This window comes from Mytilus galloprovincialis, chromosome 7, assembly GCF_965363235.1.
Source record: "Mytilus galloprovincialis chromosome 7, xbMytGall1.hap1.1, whole genome shotgun sequence".
Classification (NCBI taxonomy): Eukaryota; Metazoa; Mollusca; class Bivalvia; order Mytilida; family Mytilidae; genus Mytilus; species Mytilus galloprovincialis.
The window spans coordinates 24,296,533-24,317,876 of NC_134844.1; the positions used below are offsets into that span (position 1 = coordinate 24,296,533).

Genomic DNA, 21,344 nt, shown 5'->3' on the forward strand with positions numbered 1-21,344 from the left:
TCCTACAAACATATTGCAATTTCACAAATATTTTACTGAATATGAAATGTTTTTATTCACATAATGTGTGATTCTTATGAATATAGAATACTTTTCGAAAGAAAAACTATATAAAAGCTTAGTTTGGACATTTTTATAGCAATTAAAAATAAAACAGTTCACCTTTAGTATGGTAATGGCTATAATATAACTATACAGATTGATAGACTGGTTTAAAAATACCATCAATAAAGTGGAGTTAAAGTCTTATAGGATTGTAAGTATGTTTTATATTATCACCTTGCACTTTCAGTCTTGACTGTGGTTTTCTACATTAGTTGGTTCAAATTTCTGACCAGTTGAACAATTTGGTTTAATAAAACAAATTGCAATTTGGTCAAAATTTTGAATGAATTGCAATTGGTGGATAGCAACACTTACAGTCAAGTCACTGTAATTGTTTTCGTTAAGATCTGAACTCTCCCTTCTTTTTATAGCTTTTTGACTTTTTTGTGAATTTTTTTTTATGTTTTAGAAAATGTTTTCAAACTTTTTATTGCAGCTTGAATCAATTCAATTAGAAGAGAGATAAAAATGAAAAAAAGTAAGGAACAACTTATTTGAAATTGATTTAAGGAACTGTGTATAATTTCTTTGTTAATAGGTACAATATAGAGGACTTACAGACAGAGAGAATGTATTTAGTTAATATAGAGGTGATGTTCTGCTACGAGACTAACATTCCACAGTGTGACAGTGACAAAAAGTTCACAGTATTAAAGAATACCAAACTACCTAAACAACATTGTGACTGGTCAAGTCATTCTATACCCTCAGGTAATTATATTCATGTTGTTGGACTAGAAGAATTTGAAACTACCCTTGACAATTGTTTAACTTTTATTGTCTTGGGTTTTTCTGACAAAGAAAAACAATTAATTTTAACAAATGAACAATGAGTAAAGCCCATACAGCATAGTCAACTTTAAAAGGCCTTGAAATAACAAATTTAAAACCAAATTTGTTTTTGGCAGCAACAAATTTAGCTTCAGACTTCACCTTCTGTGAATCTTATACTTTATAACTACAGGGTTCTCTTTATCCAACTGGTACAATGAGTATGGCCTAGCACCAGGAGCCAAGTTAAAGGACTGGATGATATCATACTTACTCAATGACTTAACTATCTCTTCATATCTCAATACTCAACAGTGTAGACGCAGTGACAACACATATACACCTAGTACTAATGGATGGAATAAAGGTGAGTATTCACAGAGGACATGCTGAGGGTTGATATGTACTCCGATAGGTCTGTTACATGATTAGCTTCTATTTCAGTGCATGATAGTGTATTCTAAGGTTGGAGGAAAGTTAGATTATTTTATTTTGCAACCTTGCTATTCCTTCAGTCAAATTGTATTGACTATATAAACAACTGGGATATACAATCACCGAAGGTACAATTCTTTTGGTGACTTTTAATGTATGAAAGAAATATGGGTTTGTCAATTTTTTTTCAAAGTCTGCTTCTATAAAGTGTTGTGTAATAATAGAAAAATGATACATTCTCAAATGTTTCTAGAATTAACTACATTAGGCATACTCAAGATTTCATATACAAACATGTACCAAAAAGTGTCAAAATTAAAAAAGGGCATAAACAGAATATTGTAGATGAATTGTGGCAGAATTATATTATTTTGGATGAAAGGTGAATTCATGAATGAATTAAAAAAATGGTTTTATAAATCTTTTTTCAGCGTGCATCAAATCAGTCTCATTGCCCGTCATTCCTGATCCTACTTCCTGTCACCTGATGGATGACTGTACCAGTATCGAGTGTTGTGTCGATGTGGATTTCATTCCAAGGTCCTTTGGATTTTACCTACATATTGATCCATGTTCATACGAGTTGATAGTAGGCATAGAGAAGTTCCGAAGAAACATCTCCCTCACTAACTACAAATGGGGTAGGTATTACATAAAAATGTTATATATAAAATTCTGATTAATTGATTGTAGTAAATTTTAAAAGTGTCTTGTACTATGTCACAGCAATTTCTATTGTCTAAGATGTCAAGAGATGCAAAAGATTCCAGAAGGACATTCAAACTCATGTGTTGAAAATAAACAGACACCACTTTGGCTAAAATAGAAAAAAAAGACCATTAGGCAAACAATAGTACACAAAACACAAAATAAAAAACTTAAGACTGAGCAACTTTAACCCCATCAAAAACTGGGGATGATTTCATGTGCTCTTAGAAGGTAAGCAGATCCTGTTTCACATGTGGCACTTAATGTCCTACATGTATGTCATACAATTACTGATATTTATTCCTGACATTGTTTATATTGGATTTTTAGGCCAGAAAGAAGATTTATGGTTAGTTGGTGTGTTCCATATGTCCTTCACTATAGATGATTTACCAGGGGAGAGAATTTATGTTGTGAGCCTCAATATGAGTGAATGTTTTGAAGATGGTCAACCCTGTAATACAACTATAGTTCTTAACAAAAGCAGATTACCTAAAGACTTATGTGTTATGGACAACAGTTACTATATTGCTAGTAAGTTTAATTTGTAAGAAATTTGAATGAAAACTAGAATTTTGGAGTGGAGAATATTTTCTGAAGACTAATGTTCAGTTATGTTGTAAGTTTGCCTATTGTCTAATGTGCTCATAATCTTAGTATTATATTACTATAAAAATAAATAACTCACAAAATGCTGTCACATTTGTTATCTAGGAAGTAATGCTTAATCAATTTGAGTTCTTCCCTAGACATGGATAAACTATGTTACATTTTTCACATGTGCAGAAATAAAAGTTTTCAATTGAGACTAACTCAAGTTGTAGATTGAACAAACAATTTTTATGGTGAAATGTTGATGGGGGAAAAAAATAGTTGCCTCAATTTTTTTCAAGCAGAGCAATTAATCTGGATGTTTTTTTTAAACCCAATAATAGTAAGTAAGTATAAAAACTATATATTTATATTTAGGTGTGTAACAAATTAAGTTACTTTAACCCCAAAAATAATAATACAATTTTAGATCAAATGTTTAATTAAAGTGCGTTGAATGCCCAAATTTAGCAAAGTGTTACTTTTATTCATGTTTTCATTTCAGACTTTTCACTAAGAAACTGGAAAGCTTCACACAATGGCATGAATCCCTATGCTCCTTTACCAGATTTTGGCAAATCATTATTGTTTGAGAAACTTGGAATCTCACCATATCTACAGCAGGAGGAGTGTCGGAAGAATACGGCCATGTTCAACCAGACTGTCTGGACTGATGGTACAATTTATATTTTATTCAATTATTGTACTCCTTTGGTTGTGTTTTATAGAATTTCCAATTTTACACATCTTTGGATTTTTGAATCATACTATGGCATTGTTCTGTAAATCATTGTAAATTTTTAATCTGCTATGGACATTTACATACAAGAAAGGTTTTGGCGGGTTTTACCTTTTTTGTTCAAATATTATGACCATTCTGATCTAGGATGTTGGTATTTGGAGATAGATGAATCTGAATTCAAGTTAAAATATTCAATATATTGAGTCTCATATGTTTTCTTGTCCAACACAATTGTCTTAACTTAGCTTAAACAAATTTACAATAAAACTTATAAGAAAAATAATTAAATTCAGGATTCTATCGCATTTTTTCTTAGATCTTCATTTATTGTTGAAGAGATTTAAATGATGATAACATCTATGTAGTCATACATCATTTCCAAAAGAATTTTTAAGCTTCACATTTAAATTGTGATAGGCATTTTAGAATTCAGCAACAGTTATATGATTAAAAATGAATTTCAGCCTGTCCTCTTAACACTACTGTATCCTGGACGTCGACACCTGATGTTGGAATTCCCTGTCAGATTACCTCCCTTTGTACTGGCATGGAGTGTTGTCTACATGCTGACCAGTTAGACAGAGACTTCCAGACCAGAGTTATAGTGAACCCATGTCAGTTTGTGGTCAGTGTTGGAATAGATAACTACATCCACAATATATCTTTGGCCAAGTATGAATTTGGTGAGTCTTTTTGAAGAATGTGTTTTAAGAATGTTACTGAAAATCAGAAATCCATTATTCAAAACACATAAAAATAAATATTTGAAACCTCATGTTTTTTGTTTATTTATTTTTGACAGAATTTAACCATCAAATATTAAGAAAGTTTGATATTCCAGTTTAATTATCTCCCCTGAATTACAAACAATTATAAAGTTATCTCCCATTGCACAGATTCTTTGGATTTTTTTTAACAATATTTTTCAACTGTACTTTTAAAGTATATGTAAAAGAATAAGAATGTATTTTCAATCTTATGGTAAAGAAATCTTTGTTTTGTTTCAATATTTGCAAATTAGAATAAAAAAATCATGATACTAATAAATAAGGTTAAGGTTAACAAACTATCAAAGCTTCTTTAGATGTTCTGCTTTTTGCTTGGTTTAACATTGTTGAATATTACTATTAGGTATTTACATGTGCTTGTTATATAATTGAAAATAATTTTTTTTGCTTTGAAAATTTAATATTTTATTATGAAGTGATTTATGTTGTAGGAAAGTTGAGCCAGTTTTCTATAGCAGGAGTAGTTACTGTCTCGTGAGTATTAGTCATTTAATGTGATAAGAAAAATCTAGTTTATATTTGAAGAAAAACTACAAAAGAAATTGTGGTAGTGTTGAACATGCAATGTGTCTGTTAAATGAATGTTGATTCAAGGAAACTAATGTTTGCTTATATGTGTGCCTTCATATTATTGTGGTATTTGTATTCAAAAAGTAAAATCACAAAAATATTGAACTCTGGAAAAAATTTAAAACAGAAAGTCCCTAATCAAATGGCAAAATCAAATGATATAACACATCAAACTAATAAATAACATCTGTCATATTCCTGACTTGGTACAGGCATTTTCTTATGTAGAAAATGGTGGATTGAACCTGGTTTTATAGCAAGCTAAACCTCTCACTTGTATGACAGAAAATATACATTGATTCAAAAATTGAAATGATAGTATTCATATCTCACACAAAATTTGATTTGCAGGACTGAAGTCAACAGTAGTAGGCAGGTTGATACAATAAAAATCTGATTGCTTAATTGTTGTTGACAGGTTATAGGTTTTAATCAAATTTAATATACAATGAAACCTTTATTGATTTTTACCCATGTGCACATGCAAAGTGTCTTCATAACAAACAAAATGGAAAAATATACTGTGACTTTTCTGCAGGTATGCCATAGAAAAGATAAGTGAAGAGCATTCCTACATGATGTCTATGAATGTATCAGTATGTACAGAGAGTCAGCAATCTTGTGAACAGAACTATGTTATACTAGACAATGTATTGTTACCAGTTCTACAATGTGATTGGGATACAGGGTTCAGTGTGGCAAGTAAGTATAAATTTACAATGTTCTGTAACCAATTCTATAATATTACTGCGACACAGAGAGAGAACACATACCCTTCTATCTAAAACCAATTGGTTTAAAAGTAAATTTTTAAATCCCCGTACTTTAGTTTCCATTTTTGTTTTGGAACTTGGATCTATTATGTTGTTTGTGCCTCTGTTCTCATTGGTCTTGTTCTTTTATTTTTTTGCTGTATTTTTTCAGCTTTTTCAATATTTTCTGTTATTCTAGATAGTTTCTTCAAAGTCATCTCTACATATTTAAGATTTTAAGAACCAGAACATTTTTTGAGCCATAAAAAAGAGGCAAAAGATACCAAAGGAATATTCAAGTCAAAGATAAACTAACAATTCCATATAAAAAGAAAGGACCAACAGACAAATAAAAGTACACATAACACAACAGAGAAACCTAAAGAGGGAGCAATACGAACTCATCATAAAGGGGGTGATCTAATGTGCTCTGGTAGGGTAAGCAGATCGGAGCACCCACCAAAGTATTTCCTTTCTAAGAATACAACTTAAAGTTAATCATAATTACCAAGTTATTACTCATTTGATTTTTTCCAAACCAAAAAAGATAAATCAATAGATGAATAACAATGCATCGTGTAAGTACGTAGGGGAAAAGTTTAAAACAATTCTTTAGAACACATTTGTAAATATTTGAATGGAAAAAGTCATGCAATGCTAATGAATACAAATCTTATATTTTCTTCTTGTAGATTTCTCCTTGTCTGATTGGATGACAGATCACATGATACCTCCAGCATCACAGCTATCAGACAACATGGCCTCCAGACTATTCCAGTATCTAGGATTATCATATTACCTAAAATCTCCATCATGTAGTAGATCCAGTAATCCTTATACACCTTCACAACAAGGCTGGAATAACTGTAAGATTTTTGGCAATATACAAAAAATGTTTCATATGCATTTTGTCTAATGTGTACTAAGTATTGAATCTGTTTTTTCATTAATTACAAGGAATTCAGTCTGAGTGACCCGATTGACTCATTATGATACCATGCCAACAGTATAACTAATGTTTTGTATTTTCAGTATGCACTAGGAATGTCACTCTCAGTGACCTGACAGACCCATTAAGTTGTTACTTGGACTACACTTGTTCTACTGTGGACTGTTGTATTGATGTAGATAAAGTAGGAAGGACTTTAATGGCTTCTTTGTCAATAGACGACTGCCAACAGAAACTGACGATACAACTAGAAAGACTAACTAAGGATGTGTCACTTCTTAACTATACATGGGGTAAGGTTTAATGATAAACACTTGATCAGGCTATTTGAAGTTTATTAATTTTGTAGAATGAGCATTGTATGGCAAAACCTATACCATCATTGATTTGTCTTGAAGGACTCATTGCAAAATATTTTACATATTACAGCTATAAATTAGATTTTCAAAAATAATATCAACAGAAAAAATGTAAACAAAATTTAGTTAACTTTTACCAAGCAGAAATTACAGGTTTCAATAACTGGTGTTGACTCTTTATGGATTGATCAGTTGTTAAAATGGCTTCAATAAATGTTTTGATTTGACTTGTTTACTGTTTTATCTGGTACCATTTTTAAGCAAGATAGTATCTGTTTGTTTTGGAGTAGCCTATTTCGACTAAGGAATGAGGATTAATAATATATTTTGTTACAGGAACTCAAGAACAGTTGAACTTGTTAGGAGTTCTGAGAGCAGAGTAAGTGCCATTATTTTATAAGATTTATTACATCAGCACATTGTCCTACAACAAACAGATACATTTAATAATTAATTTATGGATACATTCAACTTAAACATTATTTTAAAAGCAGTGATATGTTTTCCAGAATATCTTCAGTAAATAAAGCAGAAAATGGCAATAATTTATTCTTTTTCTTTATAGTTGAAATACTGTTAACATTATTACATATCACCTTGGAAATGACTTTTATTTTTATTTTTAGTTTCTCAGTACATAATCTAGAATCAGAAGACAGTTACCTTGTGAATCTTGATCTACATGTTTGTTTTGAAACAACTGGACCTTGTGTGTTTAGTACATCTGTACTTAGTAATGTCAAATTACCACAAACAAAGTGTGATTGGTCGGCAGGCAAAGGTTTGTATACATATATTTTCGTATTCGTTGTTCTTGGTATATTATTTTCAAAGTGCTGTCATTATATAAATAACACATAGCTGAGAGGGTGATGGAGCAGATTGGTACACCAAGAAAACAATGTCAACCGTGGCAAAGCCATGGTTGAAAATGCTTTTTTAAGGGGTACCAATCTTATTTAATTTTATTGAAAAGTATTTTATTATGATGTCACGTACATAACAACATTACTGGTATGTGAAAAATCAACAGAAGTGAAGCAAGATATTTATTTTTTTTATTTTGACAGTCAAATAATAGAATCTGAGCCAAAACATAGAACTTAAGCATTGTCATTTAAAATACCTTGATGTAAATTTAATTTGTTGTCCTTTAAATTATTTATTTTTGATTGGTCTGGACGTGAGGGTGACATTCAAATAAATTGTCACCCTCTCAGCCATGTGATAAAGTAAATTAACACCCTCGTATTAGCCAATCAAAATATGGCATTTTAACATGAAGTATAATAAATCTAATTGGAAAATATTTAAATTCTGATCGAAATATTTGTTTACAGCATTTCTTGTTCCCTTGACCTAGATTTTTTAAATAGCTGCATGAACTTAAACTGATCTCTGATTTTCTTATGAATGATTTTCACTGGTTGACCAGAGGTCAATCTGTGTAAATATAGCTATTTAACAATCAGTTCTAACTGTGATGTTTAAAGATATAAAAAAATATAAGTATTGTTGCAAAGGAAATGTAAAGGAGACATGAAATTGAATAAACTCAAAAGTGATTCATTGTCGACTTTCATGAAATTTTAAATTAGCATTGATTACTATTATATATGTTAGAATTTAAATCCATTATGCATCCATTTCTTTAGATTTCTCATTGACTAAATGGTTGTCAGAGAAATACTTGACCAGACCAGTAGGATCAGATAGCCTTCCACAGTGGGCAGTTCTCCAGCTTAGAGAAGATTTAGGACTATCTAGATTCTTGTCTGATCAACAGTGTTATAACATTACCAATCAGTTTATGATTACTGATGATGGCTGGAATTCTGGTAATGTTACTATAATCATTGTTCAAACAGATTTTACTTTTAAATATATAATTTAGCTAACGATAAAGAGTTTAAATAAAACTATATTATGAATAAATGTAGATATGGGATATATACGTCAACAAGCAATTCATAACAACAAAATTAACCAAAAGATATCCATTCATTGTTGAGTAAGGAAATGGCAAGTGGTTATTTTTGCAAAAAATCTGTAATCATGTTGATTAGATTTGGATTTTGTGCTAATGGTAAAAAATTCACAATAACCAATGCACACATTAATTTTTGAATTTACAGTAATTTTAAAATTGTTTTTATGTTTTATAGAATGTGTTAATGATGTGAGTGTACCAGATATATCAGGAAGTGGTGTGGTATGTTCTATACCAACGGCCTGTACGACCTTGGATTGTTGTGTTGATACACCATTACTAAATACCTCCATCCAAACTTCTCTAAGCATCATTGACTGTAGAAACACCCTACATGTACAGATAGGAGAAAGACAGACAAGCATTAGACTAAATGAGGTTCCATATGGTAAGATAATGTCATGTACATTAGTTTGATATGTTTGATCAGTAAATATATATTTTTTCAAAAAAGTCAATAATAACTGCCTCCTTGGATTGGTATTATTATGCTCCCATTCAAAGCCGGAGGTCCTGTGCTTTATCCTCTGCAGTGTTAAACTGAAGACTTGAAATTTGGAATTGCTGCTTGCCAAGCTGAACACACAGTATTTATGAATAAAATCAAAGGCTAGTCAGACCAGATTCAGAATAATGTGTTTAGTAGGGTGACGTCTTTTCCTGCAAACTGTTAACTGTTCAAAATCAGACTCAGCTTTTTGGACTAGTAGTATAAAGCAGGCATCATTATTCATATTACATTTAAATGTTCTTGTCCTGAATATGATTTTGATTCACCACTAATGTTAAACAGCCATCAACAGTCATCATTACTTCAGTAATATATGATATGGAAAGGTGAACAAACATTTACATTGGACCCCCTTGCAGGTCAAATAGGAATAATTGCTTTCCTATTTAAAAATAGAAATGAACCTTATTTATCAAGTAAAAAGTTAAGCTCACTGATTTATACAATCTCTTTGGAAATTTTCATAACCATTCATACTGAAAATTCCAAAATATTTAGAGTTTCTTAATTAGTATCATTATTAAAGATCTTGATATAATGTACATGTACTTTAAAAAAAAAATAATGTTTATATAATTGAAAAGTTATTGATTGTTATCTTTTTGGTTACAGGTATTGAGAATACATTCTCCATGTTTGGAATAGTCAAGTTAATGTAAGTTCATATGTTATAATATATTCCTTAGTAGTGTAGGTCATTTAGAAGTCCTTTCCCAAACTTAGTGTGTTACTGCTTTGAGTATTAAAAAAGTCTTTCTGTAAGGGATTTAAAAAAAAAGAAAACAAAACATTATTAAAATTTATGCTTCTGAAACGCTTTTCTGGATTTACCTTCATCAGGAACGCTAAAATCCAAATATTTGAAACCCAAGAATTTATAAATAACAAAACAATTGAAGAGCTATATGACCAAAAAAACCTAATCAAATAACTAAATCCATCTAAGGCTAACTTTGGCTGAGGTATATTCATAACAGTGTATTCTAGATTATTTCCTAGTACTATTTATTTTCACTTTTTTTTTTTTACAAAAATGGAAACCTTGCTGAAATTTCTAAATTTAAAGTTTACAAATCTTTTATTAATATGGTTGGAATGATTCACAATAAGCATTTATGTTCCACACAATGACAGTAGTCAAAATAAAGTTTATATACTTGACAATAAACAGAACACCCAACTTATAGATCAAAATTAGAATGTTTAATTTGTAGGTAACAGTGGTTTATTTGTTTTTATTTTCACATTTGCAGATACCAGATAGACAAGTTGAGCCTGGAGAAAGCCTATTATCTCAATGTTAATATATCTGTTTGTTACGAGACTGGAGGACCATGTCAGATAAATGTACAGGTCTTTAACAATACAATCCTAAATCAGACAACTTGTAAAGATGAGGGATTTCTGGATAAAGGTTAATATACCATTATTAATGAGAGAATTAACTATTCTATACTCTATCATTTTTTTATTTTTACTATAACTTAAAACAACTTTTTCATTGAAAATTGAACATTAAGTCCAACCACTACATACATTTTATTTATTTTTTTAGTTGACTTTGATTAAGAGCTAATTGATATTTCTGTTATCACTAAGCATCAGTTATTAGTAGTTGTCTTTTATAATGCCGATGAAATCTGGAAAGCCATTAGGAATTATGTATTTCTAAAAAGATGTTTTGCCTCTCAGTAACAACTCCTACAACTAATTTCAGCAATCTTTGGTGACCTACTGGAAGGTCAAATATCTGCAGCCAATCAACAAATTTTATTACTGAATTTCACATTTGCAACCCTCCACCTCATTGGGCTGACTATGCTGAAGTTTCTTTAAATGTTATAATGTTAAATTTGTGAGATTTCTAACTATTTTTAATGATTTTGTTTCGTGTATTTTTAGCATTTTCTTTAACAAAATGGTTGACAGACCGAGGACTGACTACATCTTCTCCAGCCACTGATGTCACAGCTAATGATTTGATTATGGACCTAGGACTAAATGATTACATGGGACCTACCAGTAGATGTGACCTAACAGCACCCCCTTACAGCCTGGCTGTGAAGGGTTGGATGAATGGTAAAATATCAGACAGCTTATAACAATAGTTTGTTGATACAGATTTTTACAATTATACATATTTGATAAGTTAATGTCTGATAGTAAAAAACTTACAATTACTGAAATACTAACATTTAAGTACTTTTGTAACTCTGATTCTATGCTATAAATGTATTGTTATATTTTACAGAATGTTCTAACCTTACCAAAGCAGGACTGGATCTCTCCGGTGATATAGCCTGTCACATACCATCTACATGTAACTCCATGGCTTGCTGTGTCCAGTCTGACCTACTAAGGAGGTCACTGTTTACCTCTATAGACCTCAATGCATGTCTGTACACAATGACTGTCACTATAGAGGACTTTCAACATGAAATACAACTCCTGAATTATAAATGGGGTATGTTACTTTTAAGAATTGCGTAAACATTTCATAGTTAATTTAGTTGCTAGAAAATTAGTTGTTAATTTGGCACAACCTCCATTTCTATTCTTAATTTGATAATGTCACCTTTCGTTTATGCAATTTAAATATGATTGTAGATTTTCACATTGCTGATATTTCAATGGAAATATTTTCACCTTGATTAGAAACAACAGAGTATTTTAAAATGTTCAATCTAATTTAATGTCTTAGTAACTATATAAAGGCATGATACTGAATTTATATTAATTTGCCTAATTTGTTGATAGAAAATAGTGTTCTTATAACGCATTGCAGCCAGACCAGTGTTTTGTGTGATGTTTTTATGCCTACTTAAAATGTCTTTTATAGGAACTAATGAAGAGATACAACTTCATGGAGCATTCCGTTTGAAGTAAGTTTAACATATATTTATATATTTGACAATATTTGTTTGTCTCAGTTATGTACTACATAAAGTTAAAGTCTATACTGTTCTTCCCATAAATGTAGGAGTGTAGCCAAGTATTTAAAAAAAACACCAGTACATATAAATCATTTAATTTCCACTATATCCTTAATTTATGTGCAAAAGCATGGTTGCACCTTTAGAAGAAATATTTGTTGTAGAAATGGTTTTAAAAAAGATGCAAAAGATACTGAAAGGACATTAAAACTCATTAGTGGAAAATAAACTGAGGCAATGTCTATAAAAGAAAAAAACAAACAACAAAACACAACATAGAAAATTAAAGACTGAGCAACACCACACCTAACAAAAACTAGGGGTGATCTCAGGTGCTTCAGAGGGATAAGCAGATCCTGCTCCACATGTGGCAACCTTTATGTTGCTCATGTAGGTCACATTCAGGGAAAGAAGAAGGGTTTTTTAGTTAAGACAATTAAAACATATCCGTTGTCATCTGTGAAACAGATATTCCATAAATATTTAAATCTTATAAACAGTATGATTTTCTGACTCAATTTATTAGAAAACAATAGGATTAACGACATCAATTAATTATTTTTATGATATCTAGTACATTGGGGTTCTTTTATTGTCATGTATGATACCTATACAATTTTTGTTTTGTTTCAATAGAATTTGTACCATAAAACTCATTCCTATAAAAGTGATGTTACAAACTTTTATACAAATTTCACTGTAGATATGCTGTAAATAATATTCCATCACAAGGAAAATTTGCTGTTGATGCCTCTATCCATGTGTGTTTTGAAGCTGGTAAAAGTCCATGTAGAAATGTGTATAATGTGATGAAGACATCAGATCTTCTATTTCCTTCCTGTGATAGTCTACAAAACATGATGCCATTCAAAGGTAAATATTTATTGAAACTTGTCATGTGAAATGTTAATATTTTGGAATTAAAGGGATTACAAAGTGGTCAAATACCTGACAATAACTTACATTTCTCTATGCATTCAAACAAGTTTGACAAGTAATATCATGTTTAATAATATCTTGATTGAATGTGTTTGCGGTTTCTTTCTTTCTGTAATTCCCACAATATCCATTCAAATCATTGCACTCTATTTTTACCATTAAATCTTTAGATAACTCACACAAATTCCACATTATAACTTTATATCTCAACAATATTGATCAAGTCTCAATAGCTATTGAAAAAAAGTTATATTTTGCAATTAATCTCCCATTTAAACCATTTAAGATTTGAAAATTAGATGTCTGGAGTGGATAAGTAGAAATCAGTTTGGTATAGTATATTTTAAACATGATACTTTTTCTTTATAAACAGGACTATCCTTTGACTTCTGGAAAATAACTGAGTGTACAGTCCAAAAGGGAGCTAATCCACTAACAGGTAATGTACTAAATTTATAGGTTTGATGATTTCTGAAAGATTACTACAGTTACTACAATATTAGATATGTGATCATTGAGGGGGGGTAGGAGGGGTCCTGATCCCGAAATCCCGGGTTTAAAACATGAAATCCGGAAATCCTGGGCTTAAAAGTACGAATTCCGAGGTCCCGAAATTCGAAAAAAGAAATTCCCGGATCCCGAAAGGGTCAACCCAGAAATCCCGAGCTTAAAAACACCCGATCCCGGAGTCCTGATAAAGATCATATCCCCCCTCATCATTGTTATTTAGAAAAAATCATATTCATATCTTTTTAGCTCACCTGGCCCGAAGGGCCAAGTGAGCTTTTCCCATCACTTTGCGTCAGGCATCGTCGTCCGGCGTCGGCGTCCGTCGTTGTCGTCCGTTGTAGTTAACTTTTACAAAAATCTTCTCCTCTGAAACTACTGGGCCAAATTAAACCAAACTTGGCCACAATTATCTAGTTTAAAAAAATGTGTGGCGTGACCCCGCTAACCAACCAAGATGGCCGCAATGGCTAAAAATAGAACATAGGGGTAAAATGCAGTTTTTGGCTTATAACTCAAAAACCAAAGCATTTAGAGCAAATCTGACTGGGTAAAATTGTTTATCAGGTCAAGATCTATCTGCCCTGAAATTTTCAGATGAATCGGACAACCCGTTGTTGGGTTGCTGCCCCTGAATTGGTAATTTTAAGGAAATTTTGCTGTTTTTGGTTATTATCTTGAATATTATTATAGATAAACTGTAAACAGCAATAATGTTCAGCAAAGTAAGATTTACAAATAAGTCAACATGACCGAAATGGTCAGTTGACCCCTTAAGGAGTTATTGCCCTTTATAGTCAATTTTTAACCATTTTTCGTAAATCTTAGTAATCTATTACAAAAATCTTCTCCTCTGAAACTACATGGCCAAATTAATCCAAACTTGGCCACAATCATCTTTGGGGTATCTAGTTTAAAAAAAAGTGTGGCGTGACCCGGCCAACCAACCAAGATAGCCGCCATGGCTAAAAATAGAACATAGGGGTGAAATGTAGATTTCGGCTTATATCTCTGAAACCAAAGCATATAGAGCAAATCTGACATGGGGGTAAAATTGTTCATCAAGTGAAAATCTATCAGCCCTGAAATTTTCAAATGAATAGGACAACCGGTTATTGGGTTGCTGCCCCGAAATAAGTAATTTGAAGGAAATTTTGCAGATTTTGGTTATTATCTTGAATATTATTATAGAAAGAGATAAACTGTAAACAGCAATAATGTTCAGCAAAGTAAGATCTACAAATAAGTCAAAATGACCAAAATTATCAGTTGACCCCTTAAGGAGTTATTGCCCTTTAATCTTTTACAAAAATCTTCTCCTCTGAAACTCCTGGGCCGAATTTAACCAAACTTGACCACAATCATTATTGGGGTATCTAGTTTAAAAAACGTGTGGCGTGACCCATCCAACCAAGATGGCTGCCATGGCTAAAAATAGAACATAGAGGGGAAATGTAGATTTTGGCTTATATCTCTGAAACCAAACCATTGAGAGCAAATCTGACAGGGGTAAAATTGTTTATCAGGTCAAGATCTATCTGCCCTGAAATTTTCAGACAAATCAGACAACCTGTTGTTGGGTTGCTGCCCCCGAATTAGTAATTTTAACGAAATTTTGCAGATTTTGGTTATTATCTTGAATATTATTATAGATAGAGATAAACTGTAAACAGCAATGATGTTCAGCAAAATAAGATCTACTAATAAGTCAACATGACCAAAATTTTCAATTGACCCCTTAAGGAGTTATTGCCCTTTATAGTCAATTGTTAACAATTTTCATAATTTTTTGTTAATTTTTGTAAATTTTTAGGAAATATTTTCCACTGTAATTACTGGGCCAAGTTCATTATAGATAGAGATAATTGTAGCAACAAGAATTTTCAGTAAAGAAAGATCTACAAACACATCACCATCACAAAAACACCATTTTGTCATGAATTTATCTGTGTCCATTGATAATATGCACATAGACCAAGGTGAGCGACACAGGCTCTTAAGAGCCTCTAGTTTGAATTCCTTATGTAAGACAGACTTCACCAGCAGGAGTCAATTTAAAAGTGTGAGGTGAAACCAAAATTGCTCAGACATATAGTTCATACATGTAGTTTGTTGTAAAATTTAATGTTTAAACAACTGCAATATCAGCAAAGCCTAGTCTTTTATTGGTTCAAAAATTGCAATGTAAGATTAATTAAATTTTATTCACATCAATATTACAGGATGTCCTGCAACAGCCACTGCACAGAATTTTGAATGCTGCATGCCGCTGAAGTTCCGATCTGGAAATAGGAATGTTAATGTTAAGTTTACTGTGTCTGCCTGTGATGAGGTACAGTACAGTGTGGAGAGGAAACAATGGACTAAATCTGGATTGTCTGTCATTTCTGGTAAGTAATATACCTAAGGGGAAGACTACATGAAACCAAAATTAAACACTTTTGTACTTTGTATCCTATGTATCTTTTAATGCCATATGCGCATAAATTCCTGATTAATATCTTTCCTATAAAACGTTTCAAGCATAACAGAAATTGTTTTTGTAGTTTCATTAATTTATTTAAAATCCTTTTATTTTTTTTTTATCTATGTTGCAAGAAAAATAAATTTTCAATTAATATCAAACCTTACAAAATCTTGAATTATTTGATCTTGATGTTCATGAAACCTGATTCTCAACAGGCCTTAGATGAACTCCTTTAAGGATTGTAATATAATTTGAAACTTGAATGCAATGTTTCTCTGTGCCTAATGCTTAAGTGAAAAATCATTTTGAAATCGGGATAAAAAACTTAACAGGTTATTACATTTAATTTCGTAAAGTTTGGAGAAAATTTCCTTTTCAACAGACAGATTTTATTTTCACTTTACTTTGTAGGCAACCCAGTATCAGAGGACTTGGGCCAATCATTCCAGATGAACTATACCCTAACTGATGCCTCTGGATCTGTTAGAGTTATCATGTCTCTACAAGCATGCTACCTAGCTCAACAACAACCATGTGATATATATGAACTGACCCCTAAAGCTGGAGTAACCATTACAAAGCCATCATGTACTGGTAGGAGAAGGAGAAGGAGGGAAGCTACTGAGTGAGTTTGAATTTAATGCTTTAAAAAACCCAAATATGAACAAATTAAAAAAACGAGGCACACTTTATCAATAAAATTTAGTTAATAAACAGTTGTTTCATTATATACCACATTTCTTTCTCTTTTTGTTGTTACATTAAATTGAGCTTTAATCACAATGTCTTCTTTGATTTCAATGAAAGCTAAAATTGGGAAAAATATTTTCTCCAAATGTAACATCATGCAAAGAAGACAAATAGTTTTATCACTTGTAGCTATAGGGTACAGTTGTATTTCATGATAAGAGAAATTAGTCACACTATATGCTTTGGATTATTTCAGACCAAGCCCTGCCAACTTCCATGAAGGAATGAGAATTCTAACAGAAAGAAAAGCATCTAATGAAGAAATGGAATCATATATTGGCGAAGTCCAACAACATGAGGTTAGATATTTTAGTTCATTTATTGTTATGGCCAGCCATAAAAAGGATAGGATATTAAATATTATACAATTACTGTCTTTTGATGAGGTAAATGTGTGGTTTTATTGACTTTTTAAAAACTGATATTCACTGAGGCCAACAGCCGAAGTGAATATCAGTTTTTCAAAAGTCAATTAAACCACATATTTACCGAGACAAAAGACAGTAATTGTTTTATTCCATATTCCAAGAGAAATGGGTGTAATGGAAAACCTATTGTACATCAAACCTTTTTTTTACCAAAATTGAAAACATGTAAAAGCACGCAACAGTTTGCACTGTGAATATCCTTTTCCGCAGGTGAATATGCTTATTTATTCAAAATCCCATTTATAAAGTAAAACCTACTAAAGTTTAATCAATATGGAATAACATTAAATATCCTATGTGTTTATTAATCAGTACCATCTTTCACTAATTGTTAACCACACTATATCTTTTGTTTATTTCTGCGTTGTTTTGATTTTCAAAAACCAGTATGATCTTTTATCAATATGACCCTATTCTATTGGCATTAACTAATACATTTAGTCAATTTGATCTACATTTGGCATCAATTAAAGTTTTCAAAATGCATTTTCAAACTGAACATTTTTTTATTAGTAACCAAACGAACAGTAAGGTTTGATAAACACATTGCAATTTGGTTAGAATATTGAATACACTAGTACTACTGCAATAGGTTGAGAGCAACACTTACAGTCAAGTCACAATCATCAATGCAAATTGTTTGAACATAATATATTAGAGGTGTTGTTTTATGTTTTGGATGTAGTTACCATTCCTGTTCTGACATTTTACAGCAAGAAGAAAAACTGATGAATTTGGAAGGTGTTGAAATTTCACCGGGTGATACTAAAATAGGACCAAAGTCTGCTCTGAAGGCTTTAGGGAAGAATAACCCAGCAGCCATAGTAACTACAGGAGAAGTAGCTGCCCCAACACCTGTTGAAGGGGGTATGTACCTCATAAGATATACAAAAACACATCTATAGGGGGGTGTGTAAAAAAAAAGGTCATTTAAAATCAACTTTTTACTTTTATGCAGTGTTCATTTAACATTCTGTTAACACAGTAAATCACTGTAGCCTGTGAATTCTTTTGTTTTCTTTAGATACTTATTTTTCATAGACTTATGTGTGTATAGATGCACAAATACAATTGGTTAAACATCACAAACTCAATTAAAAAAACAAATAAACACTTTTTTGTGCAAAAAAATGGTACCAACAAATATAGATGAATAGGAATGCTTATTTTCAAGCTTGTAGTTAGTATTTTGTTTAGATATTTACAGAAACTGTTTAAAATGAATTCAATTTTAGATTAATTATTGCCTATATTTGAAGAACTTCTTTTATGTGCTATAATACTCAGCACAATGGTAAATATTAATAAAAAAATGTTCTATCTTGATAACTAGGGTCAGCTATAGCTGATATGATGGGTGTAACTGGTGACATAAAAGGCAGAACAAAACAGGCATTTGTTGTTGGAAGTGGTTTGACTAATGTTGGTATCAAGTTACTGGGAGAGAAAGTGGCCAACATGACCATTGGTGACCTGGGTACTATGTTTGATATGAAAAATATTGATCCAGTTCTTATATACAAACTTGGATTGCAACTAAAAGATTTGGCAAAGGCTTTGGTAAGTAAGACTTGAAAAACTAAACATATTAATTTTCCAACTTTGTGAGTAGTTGTCTCATTGGCAGTCATACCATATCTTTTTATTTTTTAGATCAATATTTAATGTTCTGAAATTTGAATATATTCAAAATATGAGGAGCCTGTCTGGTATTTCTTTACTTGGCCTAACTTAGCTTAATTTAAAATATTTTATTATTTATTTTTATGCCTCCACAACTAAAAGTTGGGGGGGGGGGGGGGATATTGTTATGTTGTTTTACCCCTGTTTGTCAGTCTGTCTATCAATCTTCTGTCTGTCCTTCTGTCCTCTCCTATTATGGGTATATTTTTATTACAGATAACTCCTCCTACAGTTTGAATACTTGACCATTTTTTCACTTTTCTGACTGTTTGTACATAAATTGAAGATGTGCATGTGGTCAAAGTTTTGCTTTTTTCTAATATTTGCTCTTTTGGGAGATAGTTGAACTTTGTCAATATTGGAGTATTTACTTGCATAAGAGATGCATACCATTTCCTGATAACTCCTTCTACATTGAACCATAGACATATGTGCTACCATGCTCAAATTTGTGTATTTAAAAATAACACATTGCATCGGAGGGTATCATTTGTGTCTCACAGAAACAATAATATCTCAAAGAAAGTCCTACATTGACTTTGTTATAATACAGTTACTTCAGAGTGGAGTGTGGGGCATCACTTTATATAGTTTATATTTTGAAGAAGTTTCAAAGTATACATCTGGCAGTTCAATTATTTACTAACCAAAGTTAGTCACACTTTATATAAATTTAAATGATATGGTGTTGTATAGTATTGTGAGAAAAATGAGAAAATCAATACAAAAAAGATTATGTTTTAATTGTTTTTCAGCTGTCTGAGTTCATTGACCATATAATGAATGGGCAGATAATGAACATACTTCAATCCTTTGATGTTCCAATGAAAGGAGATTTTAGTTTTCCTAAACAGCATGCCACTTTCTTCGAATACCACCAGACCTATGTTCTTGGCGGCTTTATAATAATGACGTTTGGTAAGTAAGCTTGGAGAGGACTACTTGCACTTATGTTTCATATTTTATTTGTCCCATTAATTTATTAGCTTACCTGGCGCAATAGGTTAGCTATTGCACCTATTGGTATGCAATTGTATTAACATTGGCACATCTCTATGATCTCATTTTCATTTTCCCCTCTGATTATTTAGTCATGGTCTCTTGACTTTGAAACTTTGAAACTTTTGCTTAGTTTACATGTAATAGTTAGTGATTAAGTCAGTTTCAGATGAACCACTTATGTTTAGTCAATGAAATTTGGTATGCAAATTTATTCGCATTTGCAAGTCTCATTCCCATAGAGATCATCATGAACAATTGCCTTTTTTTTTTGAAAATTTTACACAGCAACAAGTTAATGTTGTGTTCTGTCTATTTAAAGAGAACAACTTATTATAAGTCGTTGGTATTTAGTATGCAATTGTATTAACATTGGCATATCTCATTTCCATGAAGAATGTTTAGCCATGTACATTCAGTCATGGTGCATTGACTTTGAATACTTGCAAAATTAACATGTAAAAGTACAACTGTTTTAATTTCAACATTTGTATTATCAAAATTACAAAAAGGCAACACAGATATCTCTGTGATAATAGTTTATATTAATTTACTTCCATCTTTTGAACCTCAGTCATGATACTAATCTTTGATATGTTAATAATTTGACTGTGAAGCCATGGTCATATCATCTTGAAAAGTTGTGCATATGTTCATTGTGCTATTAAATTTTATGCCAGATTATGGTTTTGACTCCATTTTGTGGTCCTCTAAACAAAGTACAGTGACTTAACTTCTACATCATTTGGTCTCATGAGCAATCATATCACATCTTCTAAATTTATACATGAATGTGATAGTGTTAAAGCAAAGACCCCAACTTCAAGGTTCCCTAAACATGAATATATGTCTGTGTGAGCATGGTGTGCTTTAGACACATATTCTTGATTTTACAAATAAAAAGGATGATGTTTTCTGGTTACTCAGTGCAGAAATGTAATTTATGATGTCACAAACATGTTATAAAGATCCAAATCTAAGCAAAACAAATTATAAATTAATGATCTTTTTATATATCTATTTAAAATAAGTCAATCTATATCATGTTTACTTATATTTATAGAGTTTGGTGCTGGTGCTTATTATGGGATGAAGTTTGAAATAGGTGCCAAATTAATGGATATGAAAGCTTATGCTACGATAGTACCCTATGGTGGTGTAGAGGTTTGGGGTGAGTTAGGAATAGGTTTCCTATTGTATGGCAAACTTAGATTGGAAGGCAGAATTATGGATCTGAGATTTCCAACAACAGCTGAAATTGGTTTCAACAAGTTTCCACTTGATGTTGGGTAATATATATTTTAATAGAAAATATTATAAACTTTTTTTTTTAAGTTGAAACATTTAGATGTTTTCATACATAGCTG

The 21,344-nt window shown here is 31.4% G+C and overlaps 1 protein-coding gene across 1 annotated transcript in view; it reads left to right on the plus strand.

The window, feature by feature from the left end:
- The window catches only part of LOC143084163 (uncharacterized), a 120,744-nt gene that overhangs the window by 37,380 nt on the left and 62,020 nt on the right, over positions 1–21,344 (plus strand). Inside the window, exons 44-71 of the mRNA XM_076260570.1 lie at positions 644–816; positions 1,070–1,243; positions 1,743–1,952; positions 2,350–2,553; positions 3,116–3,286; positions 3,817–4,035; positions 4,572–4,614; positions 5,249–5,412; positions 6,155–6,328; positions 6,495–6,704; positions 7,107–7,149; positions 7,397–7,551; positions 8,426–8,608; positions 8,936–9,148; positions 9,884–9,926; positions 10,525–10,685; positions 11,174–11,350; positions 11,523–11,735; positions 12,111–12,153; positions 12,908–13,077; positions 13,517–13,582; positions 15,873–16,040; positions 16,529–16,742; positions 17,064–17,166; positions 18,009–18,162; positions 18,629–18,855; positions 19,734–19,896; positions 21,041–21,266. Coding sequence (XP_076116685.1) covers positions 644–816; positions 1,070–1,243; positions 1,743–1,952; positions 2,350–2,553; positions 3,116–3,286; positions 3,817–4,035; positions 4,572–4,614; positions 5,249–5,412; positions 6,155–6,328; positions 6,495–6,704; positions 7,107–7,149; positions 7,397–7,551; positions 8,426–8,608; positions 8,936–9,148; positions 9,884–9,926; positions 10,525–10,685; positions 11,174–11,350; positions 11,523–11,735; positions 12,111–12,153; positions 12,908–13,077; positions 13,517–13,582; positions 15,873–16,040; positions 16,529–16,742; positions 17,064–17,166; positions 18,009–18,162; positions 18,629–18,855; positions 19,734–19,896; positions 21,041–21,266 — 4,464 coding nt within the window. The remainder of the gene's footprint in view (positions 1–643; positions 817–1,069; positions 1,244–1,742; positions 1,953–2,349; positions 2,554–3,115; positions 3,287–3,816; positions 4,036–4,571; positions 4,615–5,248; positions 5,413–6,154; positions 6,329–6,494; positions 6,705–7,106; positions 7,150–7,396; positions 7,552–8,425; positions 8,609–8,935; positions 9,149–9,883; positions 9,927–10,524; positions 10,686–11,173; positions 11,351–11,522; positions 11,736–12,110; positions 12,154–12,907; positions 13,078–13,516; positions 13,583–15,872; positions 16,041–16,528; positions 16,743–17,063; positions 17,167–18,008; positions 18,163–18,628; positions 18,856–19,733; positions 19,897–21,040; positions 21,267–21,344) is intronic.